We start from the raw sequence: 20,039 nt of genomic DNA on the forward strand, positions 1-20,039 counted from the left end.
ATTGAAATGGTTTCTCTTGTTTCAGAGCAAGGGCTCCGGGTGCAGGGGCTTCAGTGGTTGTGCTGCACTGGCTCCGTAGTTGCAGCTCACAGGCTCTCGAGGGCAGCCTCAGTAGTTGCGGCTCACAGGCTTAGTTGCTCCTCAGCATGCAGGATCTTCCCAGATCAGGGATCAAACCCATGTCCCCTGCATCAGTAGGAGGATTCTTAATCACTGTACCACCAGGTAAGTCCCAGGAAAAGCTTTAATTGCCCCAGATGGGACTATGTTCAGTTATTTACTAGTGAATCTTGCAATCATGAATGCTACAATACTATGGTTCCTACTTTCCAAGATACGTTCAAGTGGGAAACATTTGTACATGTGAACACAGTCCCAAATAGATTTCAACGGTGAAGTCAAAATTAACATTAAGAACTGTCTAATGTGGAAATATATGAGACATAAGCCAAGAGTGAACCCTCACAGTAACCATGGACTTTGGACAACAATAATACGTCATTGTAGGTTTATAAATGTAACAAATGTACCACTTTGGTGAGGATGTTGAGAACAGGAAAGGCTGTCCCTGTGTGGGATATACAGGGAGTATATGAAAAATCTCTGCATCTTCTGCTCAATTTTGCTGGAAAAACATAACTGCTCTTTAAAATATTATTTTCTTAGACTTGTTTAAATAGGAAAAATTATATGAGATATAGCAAACTCTGTGCACAGATAAATATGGGTGACCTTAAATCCTGGCATATTAAAGAAGTTTTAACTATTTTAAGAAATTGGAGGGATAAAAAATTAATTGGAAAGGGAAATAATGAGGTAAAAACTTAAAGTAGTAAAATCTATTAAAAATAATATTTTCAAATGGATAAACATGTAAAGGGATCTTGAAAATTATCAACAAATTGATAACCCTTTAATAAACCAGATTAAGAAAACAAAGAGGGAGAGTAAGTAAATCAATGAGGAAAACTTAGTCCTTATCTTTTAGTGATACCAACAAATATTTAAGGATGAGATTCTCTGGGTTTGTTTCAGAATAACTCTGGGATGAGCACTGAGGCAGGGTAAAGGGTACACAGGAATCATCCCACCAATCTCTCCTTTTTCAAAATTGCATACTTACCTTTTGAAACTAAAATTATGATTTTCTTTTTCCATTTATTGTTATTTCTTTAATCTAGTGGTCTATTAAAAAAAAAAAGGAAAACATAAAACCTAACAATCTCCCTTCTACTTTCACTTCTCCCGTTGTTCTGCAGAGAATCCCATGCCCAGAACCACCAGTGACATTCTAATCATCAAATCAAGTGACGTATGTTCAGCTTCCACCTAATTAGATTTCTCTGCAACATTAGGAATCTAATCTCTCCTCAAAACTCAAGCTTCTTTAATTAGTCAGCAGCATTTGTATTTTTCTAGGTGGCTTTAGTGGTAAAGAACCCACCTGCCAGTACAGGAGACATAAGAGACAGGAGTTCGACCCAGGGTGGGGAAGATCCCCTTGAAGAGGGCATGGCAACCCACTCCAGTATTCTTGCCTGGAGAATCCCATGGACAGAGGAGCCTGGCGGACTACAGTCCATAGGGTCGCAATGAGTCGGACATGACTGAAACGACTTAGCACGCAAGCACACACACACAGCATTGCTCTGACCTCTCATTCTTTCCTCTTTCTCAAACCTACTATTAAGTTTCAAGACTAATTCTAAGCAAGAGTACTGGAGTGGGGTGCCATTGCCTCCTCCATCATATGCCTTCAAGGCACCTTAAATTTAACCAAAACTGGTACTTACTAAATTCTTTCTCACAAGCAGACTTGTGCTTGCTCCCATGGCTTACATCTTATTTAATGGCATCTTGACTCCTGTTTTCCCTAACTACATACATAATTTCTTCTCTGACCTGTGTCTCACTAATCTCTCTCACCTATCTTCAAAATACCCCAAATAATGAGTGGGCATTCTCTTTTGTGATGCTAGCTACCTGACATCTCACGTAATGGTCCAATTACCTTCTTCATTTCCTTGATCCTTATCTAATGTTCATCAGTCCTGGAGCATATAATCCTAATGTCTTCCATCACACATGTTTAACTTCTTTCAGGACCTCTAGTTGCTCTTATAGCTGATAGTGTTCTCTCTGTGTGTGACATCATATCTCCTTCTGTATCTGATTCCTCTTTCAGGGCCTCTAGGCCCCTTGCTGATTCCACTGTAGTAGGTCTCAGGGTCAAGGGTCAGACCAAGATGATCCCATGGCAGTTGGCAGCCATGACAACAGACTAGCCCAAATGGAGGAGTCAGAAACAGTAGGATTTATCTGCTCTGTTCCATAGGCTACTTCCGTTTCTGCCACTGCCACTGCGTCAGCAATCACTAAAAGATTTTGCCCTATTTCTTGTGATTAATCCTATCTGAGAAGAAGCATGTGAGATATTCGTGACAGTCTCCGCTTGAAAACCCCAGTCACAATGGTGCACATACTGGCCAGAAAGGTCGAGGCCACCAACATGTTCTTCTCCTCCTGGGTCTTAGTCTTCTTGGCGATAGGACTCATCATAGAAGAATGGGCTGAATTAAAGTTGGGACCCCAAAAACCTACAATAACCCACAGTTCGTGGATATGTTGTACTTCCCTGTGGCCATCAGGTCAGAGCTATTACATGGAAAGAAATGTGTGGAGAATGAGGGTTCATCCTTCGTTGACTTCCGTTTATCTCACCATTATCCTCTAGTGCAACCACCTGTAGCCGCAGTGTGCCCACTTTCATAATCAACACAGTCAAGGCTACCCCAGAAGCTCAGTATTAGCATGTTTTGGAGAAAGGCTTAGAAGCTCACAGGCTTACCTGATGGATCTCTGAGAAGCCCTGACAGTAGCAACAGGGAATCTAGCACATCTAGAATGTGAGGATATAAAAGAAAGGTGACTGGCAGCAAAGAAATCACGTTACACTGCCACTAGAGGAAGCCAAGAGTGTTTAGCAAGAAATACATTTTGAAAAAAATAGAAGAGAAAGAAGCTTACAGAGATACAAAGATAGAGAACAATTTCTTTTGGTTCCATCTCCCATTTAGCTTAAGACCCCTACCTCTTTCATTCCCTACCTCTGCTCTTTATTACTTAATCAAATGTTTCACTTCATCCATGTTTACCTAGAGATTTGTGTGCCCCAGGTAGAAATGAGCCAGAAGAAATATCTGTCCTTGCCTCAATACAGCTTCTTCTTTTCAACAGATGGCCTGGAAGTGGTCAGGAACATTCTGATTGTGGTGTTCAGCTTTTCCTTCATGCATAACTTGCTCCTGGGTTTTGAATTCACCTATATGATTCCTCAAGCCAAATATACTCTCATGACTTGCCTGCCTCTCTTTCCTCACAGGTAACTTCCTGTCTTCAGCCACCAGTAACTTCCTGTCTCCCCTGACATAGGATCGGAGGCATACTTGGTTTGTAGGTCCAGGCTGTGGTCTCTGACTAACTCAGCCCTCCCAGTTCTTTGGCTTAGATATGCAGCTGCCAAATTGGATCCATCACTCAAGTGGCTTTGGCCTCTGGACAAGGTGCAGTTGTGCATGGTAGGGGTTTGGAAGTCAAGCATATCTCTGGTTAAGACTTAAGTACGAGTGCCAGGGTGCCTCAGAAGGGACTTTTCTTTCTCCTTTTGTCTGGACATCAGGCATCCTTCTGCTCATTGCGCTCCTACTGTATCACCACATGCTCAGGGTGAATCCGCGTACTACTCGAGTTACAAGGTCTCCTGGATCATTTTCACTGCATACTTGAACACTTTATTGTTATTTGCCTCTGATGAGTATCTTCAGGGCCCTGAGCTAAAAACCAATCTCTGATAGGCCGGAGAGTGAGAGGACGGGAAAGAAGATAGAGGGAAAGTTACCAACCTTTCCATTTTAAAGGGCTATTGGGGGAGTTAGACTCACTCTGAAGATGGTTCCTACAAGGATGTGGGCTGAGTGAGATGTTCAATACGCTTGCCACCAAGGGAACCCTTCCTTTCCGCCTTTTCTTTCACACCTGCCCCATTCAGAGTGGAGATAACCGCTAACTTCAAGACTAAAGAGCTGGTAGGGAATGTTCACTCATGTGGAGGCAGTGACCCTAGGAGCATAGTTGTCCTGCCAGGAGAGCCTGAGGTCAGAGAGAATCAGTGTCTGATGCACAGTGACCACTTACAAACACCAGAGACTCTTCTAAGAAGCCTTTAAAATTTCCCTTGGAACTAAACTTCCTAACTCAGAAGCATGTCCTCTGTCAGAAAGAATGCTCAATTGTGTTGAGCACTGCCTGTGTGTGTGCTCAGTCACTCAGTCGTGTCTGACTCTTCTGCGACCCCATGGACTGCCAGGTTCCTCTGGCCATGAGATTTTCAGGCAAGAATACTGGAGTGGGTTGCCATTTCCTCCTCCAGGGGATCTTCCCAGCCTAGGGACTGAACCCAAGTCTCCTGCATCTCCTGCATTGCAGATAGATTCTTTACCTGCTGTGCCCTCAGGGAAGCCCCAAACCTTGTGCATGTGTGCTCAGGTGAGTCCAGCTCTTTGTGACCCCATGGATTGTAGTTGGGCTGCATTTAAGCTATTCTGCACACACTTTTAAAGTGAAAGAAAGAAAGTGAAGTTGCTCAGTCGTATCTGACTCTTTGCGACCCCATGGACTGTAGCCTTACCAGGCTCCTCCGTCCATGGGATTTTTCAAGCAAGAGTACTGAAGTAGGTTGCCATTTCCTTCTCCAGGGAATCTGCCCGACACAGGAATCGAACCCGGGCCTCCCGCATTGTAGGCAGAACTGTCTGAGCAACCAGCACTCTTCTGCTAAAGCACCCCCCTCCTGAATGGCTTGGGACTGTTCAAAGGGAACCATTAGGCTTTAGAGCTGGGCCTCGTGGCCCATAGGGAGGGAAGTGTTTCTGTGACTTTTCTGTTGTTCCTTCATCACCCTCCCCTGGCTTCTCTTTTTCCCAGGATTCCTCTCTCTCTTACAGTACAAGCAGTCTATTAATGGTTCTGCTAGCCTGATCACCATCCCCAAATCTGCCAGAGAAAGTCAGGTTATGGAGCAACATGGAGTTTCAAAGTTGTCTCGTTACCAGCAGGTACTGCATTGCCTCATAGTATTGTCGGGATACACTCTGCCCACATGAAAGAAGATTCTCCAAAAAGACCAAACATCCAAGCACGTCGTGTAACCAGGGCTCTATGATTTAACAATTTATCTTTCTGTATATGTTCATCTTAATGGCAACATCTTGTGCATATGTGGTGTGTGAAGGTCCAGCTGTATGGTCTGGTTTGGAATTATGTAAATGACTATAACTGGATTGGGGTCTACAAGAAGATCCAGAAACCTTTAAAAAAATTGTTTTACCCTGACCAGCTTTTATTTGCTCTCACCATTTAATAGCATCTGTTATTAATATAGTAAATATCATCATATAACTGATACTTGCTGTACTACTAACTTTATATATCACAATGATTTGGAATAATGTATATTACCTTTAGTCTCATTGATTTTATTGTAAAATATTTCAACCTTTCAGAAAAAAATACAAAACAACATGATAAATACCTGTGTATACATCACCCAACTTTCACATTATAGACATAACTGATATTCCCTTAATTGTTTTTTCTAATCTTAATTCCCTCATTTGTTTTACTGTAAAACACCTTTAATGATGCATTGTTGATAATTGTACATTCATGTCATCTTTCCTACAACTTTATACATCTATAAAAATTGTAAAGATTAGCTATCGAAGCATTTAAAGATCATTAAATATTGTACTTTACAGATCATTTTTAGTAAGTCACCTTTTTCACTTGACTTTATGGTTTTGTAATTCATTGATAAGTTTTGTTCTACTTCATTGATTCAGACTACTGTTAAGTTTTTCCCTTTAGGGATATAATGTGAAATACTCACTTTCCAGTTGATTAAAAGCTAGCAGTTTTCTTTTGTTGTTTTGTTGCTAAGTCATATGTGACTCTTTTGTGACCCTATGGATGGGGGGTAGCCCACCAGTCTCCTCTGTCCCTGGGATTCTCCAGGCAAGAACACTGGAGTGGGTTGCCACGTCCTTCTCCAGCGCATGAAAGTGAAGACTGAAAGTGAAGTCGCTCAGTCGTGTCTGACTCTTAGCGACCCCATGGACTGCAGACTACCAGGCTCCTCCACCCATGGGATTTTCCAGGCAAGAGTACTGGAGTGGGTCTCCATTGCCTTCTCCTGCTACAAAAATAGCACTGAACAAAATAGACAAAATCTATGCCCTTATGGAACTTAGATTCAAATGCACCTGAGCATATCAATGTGTGTGTGTATGTGTTGTGAGAAAACAAACTAAGTAAACAAATAAGTGACTAGTATTTCACAGAGGGGTAGGTGCTGTGTATTCAGGAAAGGTCACCTGCTTTTCTATTTGAGGATGCGCCCCATATGGCAACAAACAAAAATGTATGCAAAATGGTTTACCTCCAATACATCACTGTTATAGTGAACTCAGCTTAAACACAGAGTAATTTCCCTTTGCTACATATCATGATCTCTAGGGAAAGCACAATGAAAACCTAAGACTTCTAAGTTTTAATCAGGTCCCTAGGATTTCCCATTCACAATAACCCTTGGGTCATATTATCAGGTGGCTCCCTGGGCACCAGCAGATGCTATTTCCACCCCCCTGGACTGGAGAGGACACTCTGGCAGAGCCACCATCAGAAATCATGACCTGTAACTCATGTCACCTTAGAGCCTGGTGTACTGAGGTCTGTGCTCTGACTCAGTCCAAACACACTCAAAACAGAAACAATAGCAAAGAAGAATCTCTGTTCTGGGCTGTTCATCTCTAAAATTCATCAGAGCCACTTGCTCTTCCTTGAGAATAAGGAAGCAGAGGTAGCAAGTCCCAACGCTGAAGTCTCCATACAGAAGGGTGAGTGTTGAGTTTTATCTGCCCTGTTACTCATCTTCCAAACCTCATCTGTGGAAGCCAAGAATTCCTTAAAATGACAGCTTTCTCTCTGCTGAGATAACTACTGATCATTGGGTAAGTCTGGTAAACTGTCAGAGCAGAAGTGGAAAAGAGATGCTGTTGTCATGAGTCCATGGGTTACTGAATTTTATCCCTGTAGAACTTGCCCAATAGTGTTTTTGATACACTTCTTTAAAAATTTCCTCAGCCTTTATACAGAGGAGAAAACAAAGGTACACAGAAGGGTGGGTGGGGGTTTCTTCTCAAATTCTGGGACTGTCTCAATAGACTGGGATTGAGTGGAGAGAGCGGGGTACTCATTTTAACATTACCCTCTGTCCTGTTCCCACAGGTATGTCCTAGGGAAGAATGGCCCCAGGGAATGAATCTTCAGTGACCGAGTTTATCCTGCTGGGTTTAACACAGCAGCCAGAACTCCAGCTGCCTCTCTTTTTCATTTTCTTAGCAATTTATGTGGTCACTGTGGTGGGGAACGTTGGCCTGATTATTCTTATTGGTCTGAACCCTCACCTGCACACTCCCATGTACTACTTTCTCGTCAACCTTTCCTTCACTGATCTCTGCCACTCCTCTGTCATTACCCCTAAAATGCTGATGAGTTTTGTAAGCCAGAACATCATCCCTTATGCAGAGTGCATGACTCAGCTCTGCTTCTTCTCCTTCTTTGTTATTGATGAGTGCTATATTTTGACGTCAATGGCCTATGACCGATACGTGGCCATCTGTAAGCCCCTGCTGTACAAGGTCTCCATGTCCCATCAGGTCTGCCTCATGCTGACGGTGGGTGTATATGCGATGGGTCTTGTGGGTGCCATGGCCAACACTGGGTGCATGCTGCGACTCTCCTTCTGTGATGGAAACATCATCAATCACTACATGTGTGACATTCCTCCTCTCCTCCAGCTCTCCTGCACAAGCACCTCCATCAATGAGCTGGAGATTTTCATTGTGGTGGGTGTCAATGTCATAGTGCCCAGTATCACCATTTCCATTTCTTACACCTTGATCCTCTTGAACATCCTTCGCATCCGTTCTACAGAGGGCAGGTCCAAAGCCTTCAGTACCTGCAGCTCCCACATAATTGTGGTATCTCTTTTCTTTGGATCATCTGCATTCATGTATCTTAAGCCTTTTCCTGCTCGGTCTCTGGATGAAGATAAAGTGTCCACAATTTTTTACACCATTGTGGGGCCAATGGTGAATCCTTTCATCTACAGTTTGAGGAACAAAGATGTCCAAATTGCATTGAGAAAGACCTTGAAGAAAAGAGTATTCTGAACTAAAATTTTGTTAGTTATTGATGCCACATCTTAGTATGGATACACAATGTATAAAGACATGGAGAACATAGAAATTAAAGTAGAAATGTAAGTGATTTAAATCATAGCATATATTAAGTTCATTATATAAATCACTTCATAAGAAAAAATACTGTATGGAAAAGGGGGATCAACCCTTCATCCTTTCATAGAAAATAGGGGAAGTAGTCATTGTGTCATTGTTCAGCTTATTTTCAGAGACTATAAGGTTTTAAATCGAGAAAGTTGAATGATAATGTATCAAGGAATGGTAAGATTGTCAGGTTTTTCATGGGAAGTAGGGAAGGAGAGGGTAAGGAGAATAGAGAGAGTATCATTGATATATATACACTACTGTGTGTGAAATAGATGGCTAGTGGGAAGCTGCTGTGTAGCACAGGGAGCTCAGCTTGATGTTCTGTGATGACCTAAAGAGGTGGGGTACAGGGTGGGAGGAAAGCTCAAGAGAGAGGGAATATATGTATACACATAGCTGATTCATGCTATTGTACAGCAGAGACTAACACAACATTGTAAAGCATTTATACTCCAATTTTAAAAAATAAATAAAGTGAAATAAAATTTTAAATAAAGATTTCAAAAGTTTCTCTTTAGGTATCCCCCGGACATCAGGTACAAATAATATAGTTTAGTTAATCAATAAATTGAAACTGAGCACCTATTCTGTATCAGTTTGTGTTTTTAAACAGCAGAGATACCATGGTGAACAAGGCAATGTTTGTGCTTTCATCAGGCTAATTATCTATGGGAAGGTGGAGGTGGGGTGCAAGCTGGAGGAGTCAAATTATGAGCAAATAAACATGTACACATGTATAGATGGAAAATGCCATGTAGAGTCTTGAATTAAGGAGATGGTACAATAAGTAACTATGGTTACTTCAGACTGGGTGTTCAGGAAGGATTTTTCTGATAAGCAAACATTCTAACTGAGAAGAGGAAAACTGGACACAGAGAGATAAGAATATTCTTTACAGGGGAAAATCCACATGGGGACACTGGAACAGAGTGGCCATCTGCAAGCCAAGGAGAAAACAAATCTGCCAACACCTTGATCCTGGATTTAAAGCCTCTAGAACTGTGACAAATAAATTCCTATTTTTTAAGCCACCTAGTATGGTATTTCTTTATAATAACCCTAACAAACTAATGCATGGACTATTTACTGAACACTATGAAATATTTTTAAAAGAGTTGGGACTCATGATATAAACATCTCTTTTTAATGCTAAATATAGTCACATAAAATTTGATGGTCAAAAAGCCATACCTAACAAACTTACTTTTACTGAAATACTAGTCTCTCTTTACTTGAGTCTTTGCCTTAATTCACTGAGTTTCAAAACTGTATTAAAAATAATATTCATCAAGATGTCAGGAAGCGAATAGTTTTATGCTTGTGCAGAATTAGTGCTTTTGGAGCAAATTTCCCTGGAATTCAGGTCATAGGACAAGTGTTGGAAAGGTCAAGATGGAGGAGGCAGGCTCCACTCCACCCCCGATTTCCTGGGGGGAAGGCTAGTCTCAGAGCCAGCAGGCTGCAGCAACCTCTTTACTCATTCTGCTCTTCTTAGCTACCACAAGCATCCAGGCTGTGGTTGAAAGAGAAACCCATTCGTTATTCCATGTGAGCTTGAGAAAAATATACATACTGCTGTTGTCAGATACTATTCCATCTCCCAATTTCAGCTAGATCCTTACAGTGCTTCTGCCTGCTTAATTATTAACATTCTGTAATTCCTCTTCTTTATTAAAGATTAAATGTCCCTCGTAAGCTTCCTGTGTCCTTAATGTAAGTTTTCTGAACTTGATATAGTGACTCCAGCTTTCTTCTGAGTGTTACCATGGTATGTATTTCTCCATCCTTTTACACCTAACTTAAATCTTTACATTTAAAATGAATTTCTTCTAGACAGTGCATATTTGGTGTTTTTTTCATTATCCACTATGAAAATTTCTGTCTTTTTAATGTACTTGAATTTTTATTTTTTTTATTTTACAATATTTTATTGCTTTTGCCATACATCAACATGAATCCCCCACAGGTATACACGTGTTCCCCATCCTGAACCCCCCTCCCTCCTCCCTCCCCGTACCATCCCTCTGGGTCATCTCAGTGTACCAGCCCCAAGCATCCAGTATCATGCATTGAACCTGGACTGGCTATTCATTTCATATACGATATTATACATGTTTCCATGCCATTCTCCCAAATCATCCCACCCTCTCCCCCTCCCACAGAGTCCAAAAGACTGTTCTATACATCTGTGTCTCTTTTGTTGTCTCACATATAAGGTTATAGTTACCATTTTTCTAAATTGCATATATATGCATTACTATACTGTATTGGTGTTTTTCTTTCTGGCTTGCTTCACTCTGTATAATAGGCTCCAGTTTCATCCACCTCATTAGAAATGATTCAAATGTATTCTTTTCAATGGCTGAGTAATACTCCATTGTGTATATGTACCATCGCTTTCTTATCCATTCATCTGCTGATGAACATCTACGTTGCTTCCATGTCCTGGCTATTATAGACAGTGCTGTGATGAACATTGGGGTACACGTGTCTCTTTCAATTCTGGTTTCCTCTATTTCCAGGTTTTTAAGGAATCTCCACACTGTTCTCCATAGTGGCTGTACTAGTTTGCATTCTCACCAACAGTGTAAGAGGGTTCCCTTTTCTCCACACCCTCTCCAGCATTTATTGCTTGTAGACTTTTGGATTGCAGCCATTCTGACTGGCGTGCAATGGTACCTCATTGTGGTTGTGATTTGCATTTCCCTGATAATGAGTGTTGTTGAGCATCTTTTCGTGTGCTTGTTAGCCATCCGTATGTCTTCTTTGGAGAAATGTCTATTTAGTTCTTTGGCCCATTTTTTGATTGGGTCATTTATTTTTCTGGAGTTGAGCTGCATAAGTTGCTTGTATATTTTTGAGATTAGTTGTTTGTCAGTTGCTTCATTTGCTATTATTTTCTTCCATTCAGAAGGCTGTCTTTTCACCTTGCTTGTAGTTTCCTTTGTTGTGCAGAAGCTTTTAATTTTAATTAGGTCCCATTTGTTTATTTTTCCTTTTATTTCCTTTACTCTGGGAGGTGGGTCATAGAATATCCTGCTGTGATGTATGTCGGAGAGTATTTTGCCTGTTTTCCTCTACAAGTTTTATAGTTTCTGGTCTTACATTTAGATCTTTAATCCACTTTGAGTTTATTTTTGTGTATGGTGTTAGAAAGTGTTCTAGTTGCATTATTTTACAAGTGGTTGACCAGTTTTCCCAGCACCACATGTTAAAGAGTTTGTCTTTAATCCATTGTATATTCTTGCCACCTTTGTCAAAGATGAGGTGTCCATAGGTGCATGGATTTATCTCTGGGCTTTCTATTTTGTTCCATTGATCTATATTTCTGTCTTTATGCCAGTACCATACTGTCTTGATGACTGTGGCTTTGTAGTAGAGCCTGAAGTCAGGCAGGTTGATTCCTCCAGTTCCATTCTTCTTTCTCAAGATTGCTTTGGCTATTCGAGATTTTTTGTATTTCCATACAAATTGTGAAATTATTTGTTCTAGCTCTGTGAAAAATACCGTTGGTAGCTTGATAGAGATTGCATTGAATCTATAGATTGCTTTGGGTAGTATACTTATTTTCATTATATTGATTCTTCCGACCCATGAACATGGTATATTTCTCTATCTATTAGTGTCCTCTTTGATTTCTTTCATCAGTGTTTTACAGTTTTCTATATATAGGTCTTTAGTTTCTTTAGGTAGATATATTCCTAGGTATTTTATTCTTTTCGTTGTGATGGTGAATGGGATTGTTTCCTTAATTTCTCTTCCTATTTTCTCATTAGTGTATAGGATTGAAAGGGATTTCTATGTGTTGATTTTATATCCTGCAACTTTACTATATTCATTGATGAGCTCTAGTAATTTTCTGGTGGAGTCTTTAGGGTTTTCTATGTAGAGGATCATGTCATCTGCAAACAGTGAGAGTTTTGCTTCTTCTATTCCAATTTGGATTCCTTTTATTTCTTTTTCTGCTCTGATTGCTGTGGCCAAAACTTCCAAAACCATGTTGAATAGTAGTGGTGAAAGTGGGCACCCTTGTCTTGTTCCTGAATTTAGGGGAAATGCTTTCAGTTTTTCACCATTGAGGATAATGTTTTCTGTGGGTTTGTCATATATAGCTTTTATTATGTTGACGTATGTTCCTTCTATTCCTGCTTTCTGGAGAGTTTTTATCATAAATGGATGTTGAATTTTGTCAGAGGCTTTCTCTGCATCTACTGAGATAATCATATGGTTTTTATTTTTCAATTTGTTAATGTGGTGAATTACATTGATTGATTTGTGGATATTGAAGAATCCTTGGTGTATCTATACGACATACATTTAATGTGATTGCAGAGTTTTCTCAGCTCATGACAGGGTTCTGGGGTCATGTCATGATTTAGCCTAGCCTACCTTCAATGTATTCAGTGTACTTACATTAACCGACAGTTGGGCAAAATCATCTAACATAAACCTAGAATGTTGTTTTGATTAAAATATGCAAAGAAAAAATGTCATTTATAATAAAGTGTTACATACCTCATGTAATTTGTTGAATACTGTACTGAAAGTGAAAGGCTTTGCAATTGAAAGAGTATGGGCTGTTTACCGTCATGGTCAAATGATTGATGGGGAACTGCAGGTTGTGGCTTTTGACCCGTAATTATTTTAGGCCCATGGTGAAGTTGAAAAATCATAAATCAAACCGTCCTAAGTCGGGGACCAGCTGTATTAATAAACTTGAGTTAATATGTTTATAAGTGTTTTCTACTTGTGCACATGTTGTATTCTTTGTTTCTTTATCTTCCCCTTTGTTTTCTTATTCTCCAGATTTAATTGAGCATTTTCTATTATTCCATTTTATCTCCTATCTTAATATATCAATTATCCTTCTTTTAAAATATTTACACTGGTTATCCTAAAGTTTACGATACATGTTTTAATTTAATCAAATAACTTTCAAATAACTCTATTCGACATCATCTGTTGTACAGGGAGCTTGGACAGTTTCTACTTATTTCCTTCTGTGCTTCTATGACACTGATGTTATTCATTTCACAGAACCATGTTGTAATTACTAATGCATTGTTGCTACTATTATTTTAAACACTCAGTTATCTATTAGATAAATTAAGAAGAATAAGACAAACTTTTTATGACTATTTTTCCCCTCTGATGCTCTTTTTTAAATGTCAGTTCATGTGTCTGACATATATTCTTTCTCTTTTGCCTAAAAAACTTCTTTTAGTATTTCCTGCAAAGCAGTTCTGTTGACATCAAACTCTCTTAGATTTTGTTTGTCTGAGAATGTCATCATTTCACTTTCAAGTTGAAGGATAATATTATTGAATTTAAAATTACAGATTGGTGATTTTTTCGTTTCAACACTTTAAATATTTCACTCCATTATTTTTGTTTGCATGGTTTCCAATGAGAGTCTCTCTGTAATTTTTTTTTTCATTTTAAAAATAATTTATTTGTAAAAAATGCTAACCATCATCTGTGCCTTCAGTGGATCATAATCATTTAGCTGCTGGATAATCTTGCCTTGATGTTGATGGCTGTGGCAATTTCTTTTTTTTTTTTTTTTTTTTTTTCAATCTTTGTCCTTATGGGTAAAACACTTCTCGCACTTTGCTTCTTTAAGATTTTTTTTGTTGCTGTTTTGTTTTGTTGAAATATACTTGATGTACATATTGTATTATTTTCAGGTGTACAACATAGTGATTCAATATTTAAACACATAATGAAATAATCACCATGACAAGTCTGGTAACCATCTGTCCTCATACAAAATTATTATAGTTTTTTTGACCATTTTTCTTATGCTGTGTATTCCCATGACATTTATTTTATAACTAGATGTTTGCACCTCTTAATTCTGTTCACCTATTTCTCTCATCCCCCACACCATCTCCTCTGGCAACTGCTCACTTGTTCTCTTTATGTGTGAGTCTAATTTTTGTTTTGTGTTTTAGAGTTCACATATGAGATCATACATTATTGTGTTTCTCTGACTTATTTCACTTAGATGCATCCTTAACATAAATGGCAAGATTTCATTCTTTGTTATGACTGAGAGACATTGCAGTACTCCATACGAACTTTATCCATTTGTCTGTCAGTGGACACTCTGTCACTATCTTGTCCTTTTTTCATTTTAAACTTCTTAATTTTATATTTTACATGAGTACCTATGATTCATTTTGTGACAATTTTGTTAATGTTGTGAGGTACACATTGAATATCTTTGTATATTTGTTTGCTTTTTGTGTATTTAATTATTTCTGCCACACTGTATTAAAGGCCTGTCATTTCTCCTTTAGATTGCCTTTGTTTTTTTGTCAAAATTATTGTTTCTAATGTATATGGATCTATTTCTGGACTCTGTATTTCATTCCACGGAACTATGCATTCTTTGGACTATTTGCATTTTTTTATTATTGAGTGAAAGAGTGGTTTATGCATTTTGGATGCTAAAAACATGTGCATGCATGCTCAGTTGTGTCCCACTCTTTGCAACCCCATAGACTATAGCCTACCAGGCTCCTCTGTCCATGGGATTCTCCAGGCAACAATATTTGAAGGGGATGTCATTTTCTCCTTCAGGGGATCTTCCTAACCCAAGCATTGAACCTGTGTCTCCTTTAAAAAAAAAAAAAATGTGCTTCCCAGGCTACACTAGAGGTAAAGAATTTCCCTGCCAAAGTATTTTGGATACTGTGGTGGTTTAGTAACTAAGTTGTGTCTGATTCTTGTGACCCCATGGACTGTAGCCCACCAGTACCGACTAAACTACTAGGGAAGCCCATTTGGCTACTAGGTCCTTATCGAACATATTTCTCTCATTCTATTTGCTGTTTTTTGTTTTTTTAACCATCTTGATGATGTGTTTTGGAGGCACTCGTATTCTGAGCAGTGTAAAGAGTTAAAGAGCCTGGTACTTCCAGACTAAGAAGGAAAACTTCTCTATTTAGTATAGTATCTCTCTCACTTGACTTTCTTTACTTTTATGCAAAACTTAATCATAGTTTTGATAGTTATATTTTTATTACAGTGTTCCAGTGTGCCTTTATTACAGTGTTTCAATTGCCCATTAGGTTGCTTAAGATCATGGAACATTTTAAACTAGGAAGGAACAGATCTGTGCTTTCAGAACTTATTCCAACAGCTGTGTACATAGCGAAATAAGAGGGAGTATGTGGAAAAATCTAGAATAACAGCTGAAATCACCATATTTCAGCATGTAGTTCAGTGATTCAATAAAAACCTAAGGTCAGTGTGGCTGTAGACCCTAATGCTGAGCATTGTGAGAAATGTGAGAAACACTCAGGAGGCTTTCACCAAAGAACAACATAGCTTATTTATGTTATTTATGCAGTGCCTACTGTGTATTCTGCACTATACACAGCACTGTGAGAAAAGTAATAAGACAGAAGACATGTTTGTCCTTATAGAACTTATAGTGTCTAAGAGGACACAGGAATTAAAGGAGAAAATGCCTGGTGAGTGTTATGACAGAGGACCTATTGGAAGTTTTGACCACATATATAATGACAGCTGATACTGTTTGACTATATACCACTTGACTATTCTAACCAATTTTTGTACAGTTTTTAATTTCATCATCAAGACAATGCAATGAAAAAGATGCTATCATTATCATCACTATTTTAGAAATTATGAACCTGAGGCATGGAGTTTAAGCACTGTGCTCAAGTTAGTAAGTGTGGCAGTAGGACTCAAAGCCACACCCTAACTCTGTATCCCCTAGTAGTTTCTATGATGAGAAGGAATTGATGACCTCAGTTAATGAAATAACTTAATACATTTAAGGGCTCAGCTAGATCCTCAGAAATTTCCAGTAGGGCTTTAATCATAAAAACTTTAGAAAGGAGAAAGTCACAAAAATTTTTGAGATAACCCATGAAAGACAGTAACTGAAATTAGTTACTAGGGTCTTTGCAAAATTTATAGTGAAGATGTGAAGAAACCTATAAACACTCTCTGGAAATTTTCCATTTAGGATGTGGAAAAACACAGAGTAAGAATCTGTAAATAGATTTTTCTAAAGTAATGAAGATGATAGAAAGATGGGAGTCTACTTTTGCCTCTGCCTTGGGGGATGTACAGTCCCTGGAGTGATGTGTAAACTGGATTCAAATACTGAGTCCCTAAAGAACTAAACAGAGAATATGGTCCAGAGTGTAAAATCAATTCCCTTATTTCTTTGCACACATATAAACTCTATTCCCTGAGGAGAGACTGAGTAAGCTTCCACCCTGTTTATAATCAAGAGCCACTACATCATTAAACCACATTCAATCTTCTGTGTCTTATCAAGTGGCAAACCGGATAACAATGCTGTTAATTTTTTCCTGATTCTTGAGAAGACTCAAAGTCATAATCTGAAATTAATATATGTAGGTCAGGAATATTTCCAGGGCATGTCTGAAATTCAGTCTGGGCTACATCCTTTTAGAATTTAAGGAACCTCAAACCTGAAACTGCCTTTCCAGGACTACAGGGGTAAATACCAAGGGAGAGCACCAAAGAGGGTGAGTTTATGAATTTTGTTGATTTAATGTATGTTCTGTTTTGAGATGGAAGGCCAGGGGTATCAGATCTGCCACTTTCATTCCCATTGTGGGCAGTCCTGAGATTTAAGTGAAACTGTCAGGGGAGTATGTTCATGGGAGATCAAAGTGTTCAGAGGTTAAGAGGCTCAAAAAATGCAGTATCTCAGTCAGTAAGTTCCTTCTCCCTGAATGAACTCTCACTTTTCTACATTTATGGATTTTATTCTGTGAAATAGAGCAGTAACTTAACCTCCTCTGGCCTTTTGTCCCTTAGTTTTTGTTCGGAGACAATGTGGTTCCCATTCCACCATGTATTAGTGCTCTAACATATTCATCACCAGGGAGCTAGGGTCTCTGTCTTCTAATTTTACTGGTGAGGGGAGGGCTTAAGTGAATGAAGAAACGATGAGATGTGAGAAGGCAGATTCTGTCCTGGCACATTCCTCTCTTTTCACTTTAGTTTGTTTTTTTTTTGTTTTTTTTTTTTTTTTAATTTTAAAATCTTTAATTCTTACATGTGTTCCCACACATGAACCCCCCTCCCACCTCCCTCCCCATAACATCTCTGTGGGTCATCCCCATGCACCAGCCCCAAGCATGCTGTATCCTGCGTCAGACATAGACTGGCGATTCAATTCTTACATAATAGTATACTTTTTCCGGCATATTTTACATATGGCAGCACTGCCCTCTCTCTGTAGGCTATTTGTGATGTTCTTTGTGTAATTAACATCTTAAGCCTCCAGTAAGGGAATGTCTATGTCACTCACTATCATGATAATGATAAAGGCAGATTCTATGGGTCCAGGTTGGCTAGTCTCAGACATGTTCGGTATATACACTTTCATGTAGGATAAGATATTGTCAGAAGGGCTGAGTTGTTCTCTAATGTCCCCCTTTTCTCCTGTGTCAACAGATTCCCTTAGCGAAGAATGACTCCTGGAAATGGTTCTTTTGTGACTGAATTCATTCTGGTGGGGTTAACAGACCAACCAGATCTTCAACTTCCCTTGTTCTTCCTGTTTCTAGTAATGTATATGGTCACTATGTTGGGAAATTTTGGCTTGTTAACACTAATTGTGCTGAATTCACACCTACACACCGCCATGTACTTTTTCCTCTTTAACTTGTCCTTCATAGACCTGTGTTATTCTTCTGTATTTACACCCAAAATGCTGGTAGATTTTTTATCAAAGAAGAATACGATCTCTTATATGGGATGCATGACTCAGCTCTACTTTTTCTGTTTTTTTGTCGTTTCTGAATGCTATGTGCTAACATCAATGGCCTATGATCGGTATGTGGCCATCTGTAACCCACTCTTGTATAACATTGCCATGTCCCCTAAAATGTGTTCCAGCCTTATGCTTGGTTCCTACTTGATGGCATTTTCTTGTGCCATGGCTCACACTGGATGCATGCTGAGACTGACCTTCTGCGATGCAAACACCATCGACCACTATTTGTGTGACATCCTCCCTGTGCTCCAGCTCTCCTGCACAAGTACTTACGTGAATGAGCTGGTAGTTTTCATCGTGGTGGGCATCAATATCATTGTGCCCAGTCTCACGATCTTTGTCTCTTATGGTCTCATCCTCTCCAACATCCTCCAAATATGCTCTACAGAGGGCAGGTCCAAAGCCTTCAGCACCTGCAGTTCCCACGTAATTGCTGTTTCTCTGTTCTTTGGTTCAGGGGCAATCATGTATCTTAAACCGTCATCTGCTGGGTCCATGCATGTGGGGAAAATCTCTTCTGTCTTTTACACCAATGTGGTTCCCATGATGAACCCCTTAACCTACAGCTTGAGGAACAAAGATGTTAAACTTGCTCTGAGAAAAACCCTGGGGAGGGGAAAATTTTAATTAGAATCAATGTCTCTGTGCAAGTTGTCATAAGACAGGAGATTCCATGTGTTTATTTTTAATAATTTTAGTGGCAGCTTTCTCATCCTATTTCTCACCATGGGAAAGGAAATCTGACTCTTCTCTCAAATTGTTCCTATTTTTAGGCCTTTTTATCTCCATTTTCACAATTTCCTTATGTTTTCCTTGTTTCTCATTTAAGAAAAGCATTAAGAAACAAGTTATTCTCTTTTATTTTAAAATTATCATTACGGATTTTTTTCACTTGGAAGATGAACGGTACTGCTAACAATCAATAAAGTAACACTAGTATGAGTTTAAAGTCTTTTTAAAGTCTGATTTTGAATGATCAATAAAGTAACACCTTGTACTATGGGGATCTCTTAAATGCCACTAGGGCCAGCAGAAGCATGAATCAGATAATCTGTCCTAACTCTTTTCTTTCTCCCTACTGTGGTCAGTACTATGACTCAAATGCCAGTTTCACAATTATAGCAGATCCATAAAAACTATGTAATATACCCCATTTTGTAGCTGTGAACATCATTCATTAAGCTGGTTTCATATTTACTTCAGAGATTTCATATTTACTTTCTAAAGTCAAAGAAGCACAATAGATTTTTAATATATATTTAACATATGGATAGAATACTGAGAGAAATATCATTCATTTAGTTAAAATCACACAGCTGCTTTATTTTTTAAAAGCCTCATATTTCAAATCTACCACTCTTTATATTATACTATTTGTATAACACGTATGAGAAAAAAATTGCTTTGAAAGTTGACTTTTTATATAAAAATGAAATATTTGGGGGATCTTGTAACTTAGAGAACAAAGCATGGGATGAAAATTTTTCATGAATGTGTCATTTGTCCACGGTCCAAAGAGACACAGTCAATAAGTAAGAAGTCCCTCAAGAGAATGGACAATGAGATTTAGAAGCTGTATTTCATTCTAAATCTGTATCTTGAGCTGTAGAATACTGTAATTATCCTCCACTGTCCATAAAGCTTCCATTAAAACTTATAATACACAATGACCACACATTAACAGTGATTTTTAGAATTAAGACTAATTTGTGGGGAACAAGAAAGAGAAAGGATGACCTTTTAAAAAGATAACATAGTTACTGTTAATCAAAACTCAAATTAGGAAGAGTGAATAGAAAGTAAATGGTAAAGAAAAAAACAAACTTTTTCTATGACTC

At 38.8% G+C, this 20,039-nt stretch overlaps 1 protein-coding gene and 2 pseudogenes across 1 annotated transcript; all 3 read left to right on the forward strand.

Moving 5' to 3' along the window:
• Positions 1-2,470: 2,470 nt before the first annotated feature.
• Positions 2,471-5,221, forward strand: LOC138082627 (transmembrane protein 225-like; annotated as a pseudogene).
• A 2,125-nt stretch (positions 5,222-7,346) lies between these two features.
• On the forward strand, positions 7,347-8,291 carry LOC138082905 (olfactory receptor 8B3-like; annotated as a pseudogene).
• Positions 8,292-17,895: 9,604 nt separating this feature from the next.
• LOC138082969 (olfactory receptor 8B8-like) lies at positions 17,896-18,828 on the forward strand. The gene has a single exon (XM_068976491.1). It carries the CDS (start codon positions 17,896-17,898, stop codon positions 18,826-18,828), a length of 933 nt encoding a protein of 310 aa, XP_068832592.1.
• Positions 18,829-20,039: the final 1,211 nt, after the last annotated feature.

This window comes from Capricornis sumatraensis, chromosome 8 (assembly GCF_032405125.1).
Source record: "Capricornis sumatraensis isolate serow.1 chromosome 8, serow.2, whole genome shotgun sequence".
NCBI classification, from domain to species: domain Eukaryota; kingdom Metazoa; phylum Chordata; class Mammalia; order Artiodactyla; family Bovidae; genus Capricornis; species Capricornis sumatraensis.